The sequence below is a fragment of the Danio rerio genome, chromosome 5 (genome assembly GCF_052040795.2).
Source record: "Danio rerio strain M-AB ecotype USA chromosome 5, GRCz13ab, whole genome shotgun sequence".
Classification (NCBI taxonomy): domain Eukaryota; kingdom Metazoa; phylum Chordata; class Actinopteri; order Cypriniformes; family Danionidae; genus Danio; species Danio rerio.
The window spans coordinates 12,070,398-12,089,526 of NC_141025.1; the positions used below are offsets into that span (position 1 = coordinate 12,070,398).

The following is a 19,129-nucleotide window of genomic DNA, read 5'->3' on the forward strand; positions in this document are numbered from 1 at the left end:
TTCCCAAAAAGACAGTCAAACAGTTGCAGCTCATCCAGAAAACTGCTGCCAGGATTCTGACTAGAACCAGAAAATCAGAGAACATCACACCAGTCCTCAGAACTTTACACTGGCTCCCAGTTACATTCATAGATTTTAAATTATTATTACTGGTCTATAAATCACTAAATGGCCTAGGACCTCAATACATTGCAGATATGCTGACTAAATAGAAACCTAATAATTGCTTCAGATCATTAGAATCAAGTAAATTAGAATTTCCCTCCGCTGGAATCAACTTCCAGAAATGATGAGATGTGCTCAAACATTAGGCACATTCAAATCAAGACTGAAAACACATCTGTTTAGCTGTGCCTTCACTAAATGAGCACTGTGTAACGTCTGACATATTTCACTTTATAAATATATATATATTATATATATTAACTTGCCTAATATAATACATATGACAGTATAATAGGTGATAAAGATCCTGTTTCAACACTAAGTCTTGAAATTTTTCTAAAAATAGCTTTCATTTCTAGCATTTAAGTGTTATATTCAGCCATCTAAGTTATTGGATTTGAATGTGTGCACATTAAAATAAAGAACAGGCTCGCTGAGAATATAAATAGATTTATGAATGGATGGGTGAAGAGGAATAAACAGCAGGAGTGTGTGTTTTATACAGGTGGTGTGTAGAGGATCTGTCCGCTGCTCAGTCTCCTCATCAGCTCTTTCCACAGCAGTCCTCTCTCCATCTGCACTCCTTTCATGAAGCCGCGGTTCTCCTGTGCTCGGCGGGACAGATAGGGGATCACCTCGTTCACTGGACCATACGGGACGTACTTGTACACCGGAAACCCGGCCTGAGCTACAGATAAGAAGAGAGGACCAATAAAAAATAAAAAACTTATAGAAAAGAATAATTATTTAATAAATAAATGTGACAAACTAAAATGATTTAAAGAGATAAAACATTTTTAAATACTAAAAACTTCATAAAAATATTTACATGAAAAAGTAAATGTGACAAATAATAGCTTGACTTCTAGTTGATCATTTAGATTTTTCTGTTGAACTGCATCCCAACCATCAAAAATACTGCAAAAGACCTATTGGAACCTGCATGGACTCAAGATTCTCACAGAAATCAGTCAAGTTTGGTGAAGGAAAAATCATGGTTTGGGGTTACATTCAGTATGGGGGCCGTGCGAGAGATCTGCAGAGTGGATGGCAACATCAACAGCCTCAGCTATCAAGACATTTGTGCTGCCCGTTACATTACAAACCACAGGAGAGGGCAACTTTTTCAGTAGGAAAGCGCTTCTCATACTTCAGCCTCCACGTCAAAGTTCCTGAAAGCAAAGTCTAGGGAAAGGTGAAGGAGAAAGCATTAAAGATGAATCCAAACAATCTTGATGATCACTGGGAGTCTTGCAAGAATACTTTCTTTGCCATTCCTTTACTTATTACTAACTTTAGTAATAAGTGATTTGAGTCATTGCAGAGATGTATGGATGCAGTCCTCCAAGCTCATGGGAGTCAGACACAATATTTTTTGTTTTTCCACTGCAGCATGACTTTATATTCTATATTGAACATTACAAGTGACAAGACATTTGGCTAAGCAAAGTCAGACCTTTACTGTCCTAATTAAATAATTAAAAGTCAAGGCATGGTCATATTTATTTTGCTAAAATAAGCGTCATCTTTGCCTTTGTCTTTCATACAAGCCAACTCTGATACCAAATGATCAACTAGAGGTCAAGTTATTATTTGTTGTTCCTAAAACTTGGATAGGCGACAATACTTTTGTCAGGTAGTGTATAAACAAAAACAATACAATAACAATAATAATTACAAAACAACTAAATTACAATATTATAACAAGTTCTATTAACATTGAAATTAAAAACATATTTTTTTATTATTACTTAGAATTACAATACTAAATTGTACATTTATTTGTATTATGTGAGATATTATGCAATATAGAGTTTTAGTTATAATATATTATAACTAAATAACATATTATTTAGAATAATCATTAGAGAATTATTATCAGAATTATTAGTCCCCCTTTTTCTTTTTTAAGTATTTCCCAAATGATGTTTAACAAAACAAGTGAATTTTCACAGTATGTCAGATTATATTTTTTCTTCTGGAGAAAGTCTTTGTTTTATTTCGGCTAGAATAAAGCACTTTTTATTTATCAAAGCACTTATTATTTTATCAAAATTATTAGCCCCTTTAAGCTATTTTTGTTTTCGATAGTTTCGTTTTGTGATCTACAAAACAAATCATCATTAGGAATAACTTGCCTAATTAACCTAAGCTGCCTAGTTAACCTAATTAACCTAGTTAAGCCTTTAAATGTTAGTTAAGCCTCTCTCTCTGTGTGTGTGTGTGTGTGTATATATGTGTATATATATATGTATATACACACACACACACACACACACACACACACACACACACACACACACACACACACACACACACACACACACACACACACACACACACACACACACATATATATATATATATATATATATATATATATATATATATATATATATCAATGATGCTAACATTACACAGGGTTCTATTTAATGAACAGTCTGGAACTACACTAATGAGACCACTTTAGAAGCTACTTTATAAACACTTCTAGCGAGTGTGTGTGTGGCTGTGTGTGGGTGTGTGTGTGTTCACCTAACGGAAAGCTGATTTGGTCACACATTCCCAGGAGCTGGCCGAAGCACACCTTCTTATCTGTAGGCTGCAGACCCATTTCATTCATCCTGTTAGAGCATATAAACACACAGAGCTCCGTCACACACACTGAAAAAAATGACAGAGGCCCCTTCGGCGAGGTCATTTAACACCGGATACATTCTGCCCATCGCTCACTCAAAGTTTTACACCCTCTTATCACTTACAGCCATTACACGCACCAACAAGACGCGCTCGGAGACACTTAGGCAGATATTAAGTGTGAACGATGTAAGAGGAGGAGAAACGCTGTGTTTCTCCATACGACATTGAAGATAGAGGATGTTAATGACATTTGTCACTGACACACCTTCGGCAAATGAGGTTTACACCCCTAAGGAATGATTACACAAAATGAATGATCGCGCGCTACATTATTCATTTATACAGATTCATTTATTCCAAGAGAGGGATGTAAAATGGTCCTGGAGAAACAGGATAGCAAAAAGAGCAGACAGTACATTACAATAGAAGTGTGAATGTGAGTTTTTCTTTTCTCTAAAGTTTTGGAATTTTTGTGCAAAACCAGGGCTTGACATTAACACCTGCCAACCCGCCAAATGTGGGTAGTAGAGACGCGCGGATCAACTGAAATGACACACAAATCCATGGCTTCATACACCCGCCACCTGCTCGCACATTTAGTTTTATCTGATATATGTATCCGCACCCGATCATCACTTTAACAATTTAATTCTTTGTTTTGGGCATGATGATAGGTCACCGTGGATATTAACAGCAGATTCCGTGAGCTATAATCTGCGCATTTCTAAAAGTAAAATATTATGTTAATCGTAAACATTTTTAAATTAACATTTATTTATAAAAACAAAAGTTTGTCTTTGGACATTTTTTTTTTTCATTTTAAATAGATACAGAAAGTAAAAATAAGACATTTTAGCTTTTACAGACACAGGAACAAGATAACAAAAACGGTGCCACTTTAGCCTAAACGGCAGCTATGTTATGTTTACTTGGCCCTTTTCTTTGCACTGAGCAAAAACAAAACAGCATCTACTGTGCCTGGATTCAGGTGATTCTGTCTTGCCTCCAAAACGTGGCCAGCTGCACTAAATGAGCGTTCGCACCAATGACTGTAAAAAATATGGACGACTTGAGGGCAAAACGCCTGCTTGACGGGCGCAAACTGTCGCAAAAGACTGCTGAAATTGGAGCCTTGACATGCGCAGAAGGACTGTCTGATGGAGCCAGAGGAGGAGCCGCGAAAATGAGCAGAGTCGAGCTTCCAAGCAAACGCTTTATGTAAAATCAACCACGCCCCCCGAACTTCTCAGCATGCGTTTGCTGTCATATCAACACAAATGGATGTAATAACGTTAACAAATATGAGGGTTTTATATATTCAATTGCGCCAGCTTCGGGCCGCAGCGCATAACCTACTCGCGGCGTCGCGGGCTGATTCCTGCTCGCATGCGGCAGCGCCGGCTCTTTCGGCCGCTGCATCTGGCTCGATTGACTCGGGCTGAAATCGGGCAGTGAGTCCAGGCATCCGGAGTAGGTCCAGCAGAGGTAGTCAGTCTGAGCTCTGAGGGTTAAGTCTCCGGCAGGCGAGAATCTAGCCGGAACTGGCCCGAGTGTGTTTTGCTATCTGGGTGGTTAGGCGTGTATCAGCAAACTAATAAAGCCCGAAAAAAGCCCTGACCTTAGCGAATAAACAGTGTTCCACCAGGATCATGTATGTCAGAAACTATAGTTTACTGCTGAACTCATTTTATCATGGTAAAATAACACAGAAATCGAATAATAACACTTCAGTCTCCTGCCGAAGCTCAGACGCGCTGCTTTGAGAAACTGTCAATCACAGCTGTCAATCACGATGACACGCCCAGCATTAAATTACTGCTAAAAACAAACTGTTAACAAAAGTGAAGATCTGCACCTATTTCAGCACAATAACCAGTGCCTTAATCGACCAGAACTATCTTTCGGGACATTTAATTGCAAGTGTAATACATTTTTTTATTTGGGCTCAAGTCTCCTTCATTAACACGAAGGAGGCGGGCTTTATGACTTGTACTGCAGCCAGCCCCCAGGGGGCGATCTAACGGCCGAGACCTACACTCAAACACAGGCTTGCGGCACACTTGGTTCGCACGCACCGCTTGTTGTAGGAATTAACAAGATTCTCCTCGCAGGGCGCTGCAGTCGTGGAAATAAGACTATATTTATATATATATTTATTTATTTATTTATACTTATATATTTTTTTTATTTTGTTTTACTTTTCTGTATTTTTTGTTTCTTATCCTTTGTGTTACTAGTTGTACAATGAATATGTATAATTTGTATTCAGGCTACACAATATTAGCACAAATCAATGTTTTATGTATTCCATGTTACTTATGTTAATAATAATAAAAAAAGACTGACGATTCTCAAGGGGAAAAGCTCGGATAGACCTGTTTTTACAGTTTGGTGGTCAACAAACACACTGGAATCTCCGGAGTGAATACTTGCATCACAGACATAAGAAATACATCCACATAAAGCTTGAAATCTTTTAAATTTTTACTTTTAAATGAACCAACTGCACTTGAAAACAAAAGTTTTTTGGCTTTGTAATCTGTATGAAACGAAAGTGAGGTACAGTCTGTTCTGTCAAATGCACATCACGCGACAGCAGCTACTCAAACGCCTACAAACTTGTAAACAAAGAGTCGCTGTCATTTCTAGTGGAGATTCGCTATCAAATCCAAGTTGTGAATTACTTCAGAAGACCAGCGCGATCTGATAAAGCATTATCCAAAGGACGATAATGTGTCGAATGACCATAAATAAGGTTGGTGTCGTGATCTCGTTTCTTTCGAGTGTGCATGCGCATTAGCTTTGGTAACCTGAATAAATGCAGATTTTGTTTGATTTGAATGTTTAGAAATGAAACTTATGAGACAGACGTTTAACTTTATTGGTGATTCCAAGTATGTAATGTAATCGTAACTCAGCAAACAGTTTTGGAGAATTTGATGTTTCCCCATTTAGACAGAATGCCCGAGCATAGTGCATGGGAGGCGTTTCAAAGATGGCCGCTGAGTGAAATAACTTGCCTTAAAGGGACTTTATTATTATGCAGGTAGTCATAATGTTTTGGCCCATTGGGGATCACAGAAAGAGAGAAATTAAGAGTACTACTGTACCTTCTGAGTGTGTGTTTAACCGTGTCTAGATTGTGCGACGCCACCATGACATTCACTTTCTTATTGCGTTGGATCTCCTCCAGCACGTAATCCAGACACCTGAAAGACACCAAACCGCTCATGATTCACCCTGCATTTGCTCTGCGCTTTCAGCCAACATTTTAACTTGACTGTTGACCGCCAAACACAAAGGCTTCTGAAAAGATCAGATTTATTTTGAAAGCTGTCAGAAATGTGCTTTAATCATAAGAGGCTTACCTACGGCGAGATAAGCCCAGAGTCTAGATAAATCTCTGTTCTGTCAGCACATGCAGTGTCTGAATAAAGCACAGTTCAGGCTAAGTAAGATGTTCCGATAAGGACCTGTATGTCACACAAGTATCTTACCACTGCTGATCTGGACTCACAAGCTACTTGGCAAAAGCAAAGCAAATCTGATTGCAGACGTATTTTGTTTATTTTTGCTTAATTCTCGGTTTTGACACAATGTTGTTCAACTAGATGGATTCTAAGGCACTGATTAAAAATTGGTTTAAAAAAAAGAGCATGTTGTCCAACTAGACCAGGGGTCACCAATCTCGGTCCTGGAGGGCCGGTGTCCCTGCAGGGTTTAGCTCCAACTTGCCTCAACACACTTGCCTGGGTGTTTCAAGTATACCTAGTAAGACCTTGATTAGCTTGTTTAGGTTTTTTTGATTAGGGTTGAAGCTAAAATCTGCAGCACACTGGACCTCCAGGAACAAGTTTGGTGACCCCTGAACTAGACAGTTCTTAAGGCACTGATTAAAAAATTGTTTAAAAAAAAGAGAGAACATGTTGTCCAAATAGACCAGGGGTCACCAATCTTGGTCCTGGAGGGCCAGTGTCCCTGCAGGGTGTAGCTCCAACTTGCCTCAACACACCTGCCTGGCTGTTTCAAGTATACTAAGTAAGACCCTGACTAGCTTGTTCAGGTGTGTTTGATTAGGGTTGAAGCTAAAATCTGCAAGACACCGGCCCTCCAGGAACAAGTTTGGTGATCCCTGAACTAGACGGTTCTTAAGTCGCTGATTATAAATTGGCATAAATAGTAATTAATACAAGACCAAGCTAAGCAGGTTTTTTCGTCTTAAACAAATTCAACGTTATTTTGATTTGGGAATGTTTTTTATTTACATTTTGATAGAGTGGAGGAACTTAGATGTCGATTTCTATGTAAAAACCTAAAAGCGAGTTAGCATTTTAGCATTTCTGGTTCCCTCGTCCCAAAGTCAATGTGTTTTTTTAATGGGATTTCAGTAAAATCGCTTAACTAATGTCCGTCGCAAACACAAACTCAAGATACTTTCACGTTTAACTCTACGACATCAGTTACATCACACTCTTTAATTTTTAAATCAGTTGTGCTTCTTTAAAAAGACGGTTGCTATCATGTTGCTAAATGGGACTACAGGCAGTGTCGGAGACATTAAACGTCACCGAGCAAATCTGGTCTGGAGCGCAGCTCGCTTGCGTTGGGCATTTGGATTTGTCTGTTATTTAAGTATTTTCATGAATAGTATTTTATAGTTTGTATTATTTTTCTAATTGGGAATTTATATTGTGTGTAGATAACTCCTTCGCCTGTAAAGGCTGTCTAGACAGATTAATTTGCTAAACATTTATTTTAATTAAACGACATTATAAAGATACTGCTTACTATCTTGGCCTGTCTTTGTCCTGCTCTCAATAATACAAACATGTGAATAAATGTGTAAAAAATCATACATATTAACTGTCATTTTAACATGATCAAGTGATTTTTCGTTGTTTTCTTTTTCTTCATCTGAACACATTTACAACTGCTTTTCGCTGTACTTCGTGACATAAAAAGTGTATTGAATGTTGTTCTCAATCCATCATGGAACTTGCAGGCATATAAACTTGTCCCTCATACCTGATTTCTGTTGTCTATTACTAAGGTAAGCGTACTGTGTGCATGCGAGCGATACACTTATTTAAATATGTCTTATAAATATACTATGAATAGGCACATTTATACATACAGTTTTAAAACTTTTACAACAACTGTAAAGCAAAACAGATGTATTCCCACATAAAAACAATCTAAAAGGCACCTAGGTCTATATACAAATGTGTTTTTGCGTATTTATTTGTTTATAACATATAGGGTGGATTATAATATAATTAACTGAGAGGGTAAATCTTTGTCATGGACGATATTTCTAAAAATAAGCTAGAAAAATTGTCTGTACCTGGGTGGTACTGATGTCACAGGCGAGCACCCCGAGGGCACTGTAGTCCGTTTATGGCCTAATGTTAGCTTTTTAGTTCTTGAGTTTGCATTTAAGATCCAAAAGTGCTCAAAGTTGTATTTTCGTGTGAGGATTATCCGGCTGGACAAAACATGCAAGTGTAATGAACAGTGTTTGAACACAGAGCTTATTATTCGCAATCTTCGAAAAGCCTATGGAATAGGCTTATCGAGGGAACCAGTTTTATGCTAGCAGCCAATTAGCCTACAAGGTAACTTCATAGTTCCTCTACTCTATTGAAACGTGTATTTCCAAGACTATGTGTTTCCTTATCTTGGAAAATGGAATTTTAAAGTGTGATTTGTAGAATAAAATAGTAAAATTAAAATAGACATTTAAAAAAATGTGTATACAATATAAAAGAAAGAAAGAAAGAAAGAAAATTCTAAAAATAGTCAATTCAATAATAATATTATTAATAACAATAATAATAATAATAATAATAATAATAATAATAAATAATAATGTTTATTTATTTTTTTTTTAAATAATTTAATTTCTAAACAATCCAGATACATATCATGTAGTCAAATTGTAATTTGGACAAGTTGTAATTTTCAAAACAATAACAAACACAACACACACAACACCTCACATAATTACTGTACATGTACATTTAATTTCAGTTTTTTTTTTTCATGATTGTTGTTAGGCCTTCTTCATGTATGCAGAACCATTTTTACCTAATTTGTACAGTTTTGTCTACTTTTCTTTTTCTTCCCTACTTTGTCTTCATTGAAAAGCAATAAAGAAATATTAATAAATAAAAATAAAATAAATAATTAAAAGATATAATAAAATAAAACAATCAATGAATAAACACATAAACAAACAAATAAATAAACAAACTAAGTAATTAATAAATGTATCCTGTAATTTGGTCAAACTGCATGTGCAAAAAAACTGCAAAACTGTATTGCACCATTAAAACTGGCATTGGCAAACATTTCTTACAATTAGAAATACAGTCTAAAGTTTACGAACACTTAAAATTCGAGTCAGATTAAATTCGGAGCTAAAAACAAATATAAATAAATTCTAATAAATAATTAAATTCTTTCAGAAGCACTAGAAAAGACTTACATGCATTTAACCTTCGACCATGCTGTTAGTTTCGTCATTGGGCTAATAGATGGACTTCTACACTGTTCAAATGTACAGTGTTATATTATAGTCAAATACTGAAGGTAAAAAAGGCTTTCTTGCCTAAAGGTCCAATAGACTGGAATAACTTACCTGCTGATTATTAATTTATTACATCATCAAACTTCATCATATTTTACTTCAAATTATACATGCTATTCTAGAAGATGTTATTGATTATGTTACGTTTGGATTCACTGATTTTATATATTTGTTTATTTGATATCAGTTGTTATCTTAATGTTGTGGTATTTAGTTTTTTCTTTCTCCCCTTTAATAAATGCTTGTGATTTGTTATTAGTTATTGTTGTTCAATGATATAATGTCAGTCTATGTTTTTTTTTTGGTCTTCTTTAGATGTTATTATATTATGATTATGTTGTGGGACCCTCTCGAAAATGAGATTTTATATCTCAGAGGGTTCATCCAAATCAATAAATTCTAATAAAAAAAAAAATACTAACAAAATTTGTAAGCATCTTAGAAATGCATAATTATTATACAGAACATTTCACAAGCTGAGAAAATGTCTAAAGTTTTTTAGCAATTGCTCTTTGATAAAAAACAAAAGAGAAAAAAATCTTAATGAGTGCTGCTGTGAGTGGAGTTTTGCAGTCAAGAGACTAAAATTACTGAGTAATGATGTCGTAATAACAAGAAAAGAGATATTATGAATAATAAATCTTCTTATGTTATCAAATAAATATTAATTAGCCAACGTTGTTCCGTGACGTCTTTGGACTGAGATACAGTATCAAACCATGTTGCTCGAGTTTACATGATCTAATATTAATATGAATCCAAAAATTGAGCCTGTAGACATTAACAGTGTTCCCACTCTAAAACAAATGTCAACTTCACTCACTTTAGCAAACTAAAAAGCTGAGTTTCCATGACCTTTTCACGCTATTTGTTACATAATAGCAGCGTGGCCATTGTTTTCTTTACTTTCAAAACTTAAGCCAAACTTTTTCTTATATTATTCGCAGATGTATTGACCATCTGTTAAGCCTAGTAATTTACACATAATTGAGTGAGTCTAACACAATATTAGAAAATAGGGTAACACTTTATAATAACTACACACTATAAATTAATTATTAAGCATTAGCAAATAGTGAATTCATTATCCGTTAAGCATTAACTCCACATTAATAAACGTTAGTAGGCAGTTTATAACTGCAGCTACAAATGCTCTATTCTTGACTTATAACCACATTTAAAATGTGCTTAATAATTGTATTTTCATACTTAGTAAATGATTAATTTTTCATTATATACAAACCAATTGTATTTAAGAGTAGTTGAGGGTTTTTAGGATCATTCAGAATGAGTTAGTAAATGATTAATAAACTATTGAAATCAACATTTATATGTCTTATTATTCAGGCACATACTAATAGTCAACTAATATGTTAATAAATGCTTTATTAACTCAACTTCATGCAGTTCTGTGACCTAATCTAAAGTGAGAACTAATCATGCTTTATAAATCCTTTATAAATTACAAATTTGTCTATTATATAATGTAAATGACTATTTGCTAATGCTTAATAAATTATTTAAAGTGTGTAGTTATTATAAAGTGTTACCGAAAATAGTTACTTCCACTTGACTTAATTAATTGCTGTTTGACAAGTCGGAAAGAATACAATGAACATGCTCAGAAACCCTTCATTTTAAAAAAGCAAGTTCAGGTGCTTCTGGTGAAATGTCATGCCATTACACACTCAACACTTTTAAGATCTGGTTTGTTTAAAATCAATGATCTTCACTGCCTGATTGAGATATGATATGAACTGGTTCTCACTCCAGACAAGAAGCATTAAATTCTATTATTCCATGTCATATCATATCTTTAAATTACATAAATTTGTTTTGCCATCCTTACGTTTCATGTATCTCTTTTCCATTGTGTACTCTGTCCTGTTCTAGGTGTGCAACCATTGGTCGAGAAGGCTGTCAGTCAACATTATGATGCACTCGACGTACCAATCAGGAGCTGGCCCACCACGTATAAAAGGCATGCACTTGCGCTGTTTAGCAGGAGCACTTGGCTCACCATCAAACTCCTCACTTCAGTCGGCCAGCCTGTTCATTTGTGTTTTGTATAGTTTTGTTGCTTTTGTTGTGTAGTTTATCTCGTGTTTAAGTGATGTATTTATTAGCTAAGCTTGTGCAGCTTAATTTAGTATTTATTAAGAAGTCGAATGATCTTTATGAAAATTGAACTCATCAGACAACCTCTTGTTTGCTAATGGCTAACAGTGTGTACTTTACGGGTACTGTAGTAATTTTGAGCAGCATAAGTTTTTGTGTTAATTTTTGGAGGAGTTGACACAATTGTAATAGTTTTGGAAGTTACGGTTTTGTTCCTGTATTTTTTTTTTGTTTAGTTACTTAGTTTAGTGGGATGGGGTTAGGTTCCATTGTTTTGTTATATTTATTTCTTTGATTAAGCAAAACTCCTGTTTTTCATTTAATTTGATTATTTAAAATTACATTCTAAATTCCTATATTCATTGTCTAATATGCTTTGTTTAACGAATTGTAATTTTTTTTTTTATTTATCCAGCGGTTGTGTGTTCTCATTTTCACCCAGCACTATTAAAGACTTACATCTCATCCAATTTAATAACTTAATAACTTAAATAAATAACAACCACATTATTTTCAATGGAGTTTTTGCACTTGCCTGCTGCTCCCGTAAATATTTCTGGAGATCATCAAATATGTCCAAGGAGCTTTGTTTTCTTTTTTTAGTTTTTGTTTTGGTCCACCAGAGGCCGCTTTTTGAGATCTCAAATTTCTCTTGCGAGTGCCATCCATGCCTGCTCTTCTCGCGTAAATCCATCAGAGGCCGCTGTTGACTGACCAATCGACTGACCCACCCTCCCCCTTCACTAAACCCAACCAATAGTATTTTAAAAAGCACAGATTGACACACCTACTAACTTCCCTAAACCTAACCAACAAATTCAAAAAGCAATTCAGAAAAAGCAGAGCCCTCGTCTGATTTTTACCACATTCTCACCGTTATTTTATTTTTTGGCCTCTGTTTTTGTCTCACCCGCTTTCTGGAGATGTTTTTTCACTGGACTCGAACCCCGTCGTCATGGTCATCTCCCTTTTGCGTCTCAAGTGCACTCACGTACATGGTGAGCTAACTGGACAAACTAGTAACAGCAGGAAAGCCGTCCATATGGAGGTAAGCGGTAAGCTGGTAAGCGCGAAAAAAATGGCATCATACCGCCCCGTAGCGTTCGATTAAAAAATAAAATGCAGCCATACGTACTTCTGGCTACATAATTCATGATCTCCAGAAATGTATATAGGGCTACATTTTCAGAATGAGCATATGATGTTGGTAACAGTTGTCATAAACATGCATAAAATCTCATTCACATTAAACATTTTCATGACAGTCTTGTGAACACTATGAACGCTAAAGTGTAACCAAGAAGTTTGAATATATTTAGACTAGAAACTAGACAAAAACTCTAAGACAACCATAGTTTTGCAGTGTGGGCTGAAAATAAATGGGAGTCTATGTCCAGCCTGCGTCAGACTCTACAGCAACCAGCTGTGAGGGTTAGCCGAGTCTCTTGTGTGTTTTTCAACGAGTAGCTTTATTTGTTTGGTGTGGGTTGAGTGAGTGTTAATGGACCAATAAGAGCTTTCAGATGAGTCACTTATGAGGCTCCATTTCACTATACGCTGCCTTAGAAAGCAGCACCCTTTTTAGACAACAAGACAGCTCACTAACCTTCAGTGTGAAATACGACTATAACGGTGAAATGCGCTAGGAAGAATTGGGAACGCTTCTTGCCTGTGGTACATTCTGTTAGTGGATTCGTAGTCAGGGTTGATGGGGTCTTCGTATCCAATCTCCGCCGCTCGGCTTCTCTCCTGGTACATGTAAGCCCCCCTCACCAACTTGGCAGCGAAACACCAGCCCTCCCTTCTGGAAAGCTCAACGTCCATGGACACATTATCGAATGCCTCCTGAGCAGAGAGAATTCATTACGCTCTGCCAGATAACTTGATTTTAAATCCAACATTTTAGGAAATGAAGCGCTTTCGCTTTGCTCTTTAGAATTTGAGAAACATATATTCACTAGGCCTGTCACGATATCTATTTTTTTGTTGTAGGATATATTGCACCAAAATATATTGCGATAAACAATATTATTGTCATTTTAATTTTATCTAACGTATTATGTAATGCCAGAATGACAGCATAATAGCATTTCAATGCATGTACACTCTTCCAAAGGACGCATCATGTTTTACTCTTAAGAATATTTCATTTGATGTTAGTCATTTGAACTATTTCATGCAATATCTGCAATATCTGCTACCAGATCTATTTTCAGTTGTCGGACACCCACATAAAAATATTCTATAGTAATTTATAGTAAATATTATAGTGTTATTTTAACCATACCGACACTGACATCTCCGATAGAGATAAAGATGTTGTGCAATCATAAAATTGATTTTTTTATGTATTTGATATACACTACTGGGGTATTTTTTGTGGAGTCAAAAAAAAATATCACAATATCAATAATTTATTTATTTTTTTAGGAAGGAAGCTTTTAGAAGGAAAGTTTCGGTATAAAACAATTAATGTCGCATTACCAGGCAACCTGCATTTCCTCCAGAGTTTCATGAAATTTCAGGTGTTTCATTTGTAATCTTTAGACTTTAACTGCAGTTCACTCTCATTCTGCATATTTTCATTCAGAATGTTTTCAGGGAATTTGATACCGCATCGCGGAAAGAAAAACCTCTGCATTTCAGGACTCGTGTGATCCTTTAAGGTAATCAAAAATCGCTGCTTCCATGGTAGACTCTTAATCAGTATTATCTTAATCAGTGGTTCTCAAACTTTTTTCATCAAGTACCATCTCAGAAAACAATTGTCTCTCCAAGTACCACCATAGAGAGCAGTATCGAAATGCAGTAGTGTAGTTGGCCACAGTTCAAAAATGTGGCAGAACAAATCCTACTATTGAGAATATTTATATTTTCAGTCACTTTAAACATTATAAATAGTCTGAACATTAACACTGTACTGTGCTTATTTGTAAAAACAAAAACAAAAAAAATAAACAAACAAACACAAAAACTAAAAAACGTCAAAATTTAAATTAAAATGTTTTTAAAGTTAAAAATAGTAGGTATCTGTTCTTAAAAAAGAAAAAAAAATTCTGTACTTAAATGTAAAGTATTGACATATAGTAGCCGACTCATCAACACCAGGAAATGTTGCCTGGAACTCAGAAATAAGGCTATATGTCATCATATATTTGTATATAAATAATTTTTTATCAATTTTGAAATATATGTAGCATGTACACATGACAAATTTGATTCTTCCGCGTACCACTAAAAGGAAGCCCGCGTACCACTAGTAGGACATGTACCACAGTTTGAGAACCACTGATCTTAATCATAGAAGCAGACTATTGGTGTCCATGTAAATGTACTGTAGTGAAAGTGGCAGATGAAGTCGCAAGCTGTCAAAGACAGCCCTATTCTCTGCCTTTAAGCTGCTTCCATGAGCCCTCACATTTCATAAGTTTGACGTGTTTCCCCCCTACACGCAACTTTTGTAAAGCGTCTGCTTCACGTTGCTGTGTCAGAATCTTTGCTTGCAAAATACAGCCATACTTTAGAACGCTTGGTTTTAGGTCCGCTGTACTGCGCACGTTGTCTCTGTGTGTGTGTGTGCGTGCATGAGTAGTCCACTTAGAATCCAACATGGAAATCATTTTTGTTTGTTATTGGCATTGATCGTTTTGAAATTCAAATGCCAATTACAAGCCTGTGTTTTTATTACTGTAATAAATACGCCGTTTCGTGACTAATCATGATTAATTACAAAAAAAGTGTGATTGATTATGAATTTTTTAAAATCATTTGACAGCCCTGTGAATTCCATTACATATCTCTTCTTTTTCGACTTTAGAGGTTAAAAATTCAACTCTACAGTTAAACAAAGTGACTTAATTGACATTTTATGAGTTTGAAATAGGCTGCATTTACACAGCAGATCTTGATGGTCAATTCCGATTTTGTGACTGTATCCGATTTTTTTGCTGACCTGTTTACACCATCTTTAAAAGGTGACTCGTATCCGATCGTCTGCATTTACACAGCACACGGCAAAGGTGCAATGAGCAGGAAAAAAAGAGCGGGCGCTGACTGACAGCTGATAATTAAAGAGTGCTCTTTTCTCTACTCCTGTATGTAATCTGTTCACAGCTTTTGACAAGTTGTTTTACTATACTTTATGACAGAAAGGTTCTCATTTGTCCATCTTCTTTTTATAAATAGGCTTTTTTAAACCAGTAGGCATCCTAATGTAATGTCCATGGCGTGATTTATGCATGTGATGTAGCTGCGTTAGTTTGTATTGGTTACGTGGTGGACATTGCACTCTCTCGCTCTCGTTAACATGCTTAAATTCCTGTGCTATATGACAATATAAAAGCTGTTTAAGTCCTTGTGTATGAGATTTAAGGTGTGGAACTCTGCTGAAGTCTGTTCTGAAAAGAAAGCGTCAGACTTGACATTATTTGCTATGGTTTTTAAGGACGCGCGACTCACATTGACAGGTGAAAATCCAATCTACCTGCTTACACTGCAAACACGAGAACACAGATCCGATTCATATCAGATAAATTTCTACATATGAACAGGGCCTGAATCTGATTTGAGTAAATCAGAATTCATGTGATTTGTTCCTGCTTACATGTACATAGGGCATGTCCGATCTTTGCCTCATGGGAGAAAAAAATCGGAATTGAGTCACTTGAACAGTGCAGTGTAAATGCAGCCATAATGAGATTTTACCATCCTGATTCTCTTCTCTTTTGTATTTTATTAGCCTAAATAACCATAACCTAAATAGCCAGGTCTGTCATGTTTTAGGGTCCCATTTTCCCTTGTTTTCTGTTGTGTTCAGTTCCATTTTTGACAGTGTTGTGAGAAAACGCAGCACATTTTTGTAAATTGTTTGCGTTGTGAGGATTTGCAGTACATTTTACTGCAATGTGCATAAAGTTTATACATAAAGTAAGAGCATTCCACAAAATATGATATTCAAAAAAAAAGTTCTGCAACAAGTATTTCTAAATGTTAAACAGAAGGTGGAATATACTGTATTAAGCCACTGTATAAAGCAATATTGAATTTGGTGCAAGAAACCGTAACATTTAAAGCATTAAAGGCATAACCTTATTATTCCATCAGAGTTCATGCACATGTCTTTAATTTACAATCTGGACTTCTATTTCTTTAGGATAAATGCCGACACAAAGATAGACTGCAAGCACAACAGTGATACGTTGTACAGGGACACCAATAATTCAATTTTAATACGATTAAGACAATACTCTGATTAAGACTCTACCATGTAAACAGCGATTTTAGATTACCTTAATCAGGCTAAAGTCATAATCAAAATAAACAGAAATCAAATTAGGACATGTGGAGTATGCTGATTTTAGTCATGTGAATCAAACTATCACTGTCGTGTAGGACTTTCGCCGCATTTTGCGACAGGATAGGCTGTTTGACACTATTCTCTGCACCTAAAGAGTCAGTGAAGGATCACAGACACTTGCATCGCGAAATGCAAAGTTTTTTTTTCCTATACGGCACGCGGGATCAAATTTCATTAAAACAACACTCATCCAGCAGTTCATATACGCATTCAATATCTCGCTTGTCATGGGGGCATGCATGAAATATCCCAGGATGAAAGTGTGAAGCTGCAGTTAAAGTCATCTAATTAAAAATGAAACACCCAAAATTACAGGAAACTCCGGAGGAAATATGGATAGTGTGGTGACGCAATGAGCTTAATCGAATTATGTGCTATTCTTGTCAGGATCATAAAAGAAACATTCAAAAAGCAACTCATGTAAACACCTTCATTATATTATTGTCTTATTCAGATTAAGTCAAATAATTAGATTTCTGGTGTCCATGTAAACATAGTCAATGTTAAATGTCAGTTTTTATGTCGTCTTTTACATTGTGCAGTTGTTATCTTTAATAACAGCATGGTTTCTATACAGCATCTCCCAGTAGTTAAATACCAGAATATCATCGTTTGATCCATGTTAACACTATTCATACGTGTCAGACATGCGTGTGTGTGCATGTGTGTCTGTGAGGCTCACTTTGAGGTAGCACTGATAGGTGTTGAAAACGACAGCTTTGTCTCTGTTGAAGCTTCTCTTCATCTCCACTGTGAGTCTGCTGATCGCAGGCTGGAAATACGTCTGTTCAGCATCCACCATCAGCCTGACACCATTTTCCACCGCATGCTGTTCGGCACATGAGAGGGAAGACAGCAGTACAGTGAGTTAAAAACACATTAATCAGCTGACAAAAAAGATAGCATTTTAATTGATGTAGCATCTGTCTTTCCTGACACAACCAAGGATTTGTCGACAAACATGTAACAACCTCAGCAATAATAGCGATGATATTGATGATATAGAGGTGCTAACAAGCTTTTGCTCAGCTTTTGACACTATAGACCATGAGATCCTTATTTCCGGCCTTGGGAATTTGGTGGGCATTCAGGGATCTGCTCTTAAATGGTTTAGATCTTATTGGTCAAAAATAATCTTTTGTGTTAATGTTAGTCAGACCTTTATATCCTCCAGGCCCCTGACATGTGGAGTTCCGCAAGGGTCTATCCTTGGACCTATTTTATTTTCTTTTTTATATTTTACCTTTAGGATCTATTTTTTGTAAATATAGGGTGGCTTTTCATTTTTATGCTGACGTCACTCAGATTTATGTCCCTCTTAAAAGTAAAGATAAAAATGGCCTTGACTCTCTTACGAGATGTCTAATCGAGGTTAAGACTTGGCTGTCGTCAGTTTTTTTTTAATTTCAATGAAAAAAAAAAAAAACTGAGCTGGTCTGGTTTGGTGATCCTAACCCTCTTTTGGTAAGCTATCAATTTACCAAAAACCTGTTGTTAGAAACCTATGGTTTCATTTCATTATACAATAACTTGCCTTATTACCCTAACCTGCCTAGTTAACCTAATTAACCTAGTTAAGCCTTTAAATGTCACATAGAAGTGTTTTGAAAAAATATATAGTTAAATATCATTTACTGTCAACATAGCAAAGATAAAATAAATCAGTTATTAGAGAGTTTGTTGTACAGTTGGCGGTTCCCTCCTGTTATTTGGTATGATTGCCTTCATATCAGAAGTGTACAGTACCAGAGTTTGCACAAACCGTACCCCAGACCCACATCTTTCAGGTAGACTCAGGTAAGGTTCTTGGGTGTTCACCCGAGGTCAGAAGACATCGTTCACACTAGTTAAACGTACTGTACTCTGATATCAAACAAAAGCAGGTGCGGACCAAAAGTGCTAGTGTGAAAGCATACTCAATCAAATCAAAATCAAAACCTTTATGATTTTCATCTTTTTAATAGAGGCCTACATTTTTAAAGTCAGATTCTTTACCTCAAATGTTGTTCACTGAACGAATTAATAAATTAATTAATTGAACAAATGAATGAATCAATCAATCAATCAATAAAACTTAACTCAGTTTTTTTTAATAAAGATCTAATTTAAAAAAAAAATGTTACATTTTTGTAAACCTCAAAAATTGATTGAATGAATGAACGCTTAAATAAATCAAATCAAATTCATAAACCTTAATGATTTCTGTCTTTTAAATAAAGGAGTATATTTGTGTTTTTATTGTTAAATATAATTTTAAAATC

The 19,129-nt window shown here is 35.6% G+C and overlaps 1 protein-coding gene across 5 annotated transcripts in view; it reads right to left on the reverse strand.

Moving 5' to 3' along the window:
- Window positions 1-599: 599 nt before the first annotated feature.
- prodhb (proline dehydrogenase (oxidase) 1b) overlaps window positions 600-19,129 on the reverse strand; it is a 49,431-nt gene continuing 30,901 nt past the window's right edge. For 3 of the 5 annotated variants that reach the window (XR_015490742.1, XM_087253206.1, XM_087253207.1), the window contains exons 10-14: window positions 17,551-17,697; window positions 13,182-13,357; window positions 5,916-6,014; window positions 2,701-2,789; window positions 600-853 (exon numbers count right to left, since the gene is read on the reverse strand). Coding sequence is in view for 2 of the 5 variants with exons in the window: in XM_087253206.1 (XP_087109332.1) it covers window positions 663-853; window positions 2,701-2,789; window positions 5,916-6,014; window positions 13,182-13,357; window positions 17,551-17,697 (702 nt within the window). In the remaining 3 variants the exon portion in view is untranslated. Of the gene's footprint in view, window positions 854-2,700; window positions 2,790-5,915; window positions 6,015-6,173; window positions 6,233-12,422; window positions 13,358-15,458; window positions 15,605-15,709; window positions 17,698-19,129 lie in introns of those variants that run through there. The other 2 variants (XR_015490740.1, XR_015490741.1) reach the window with 2 other exon arrangements.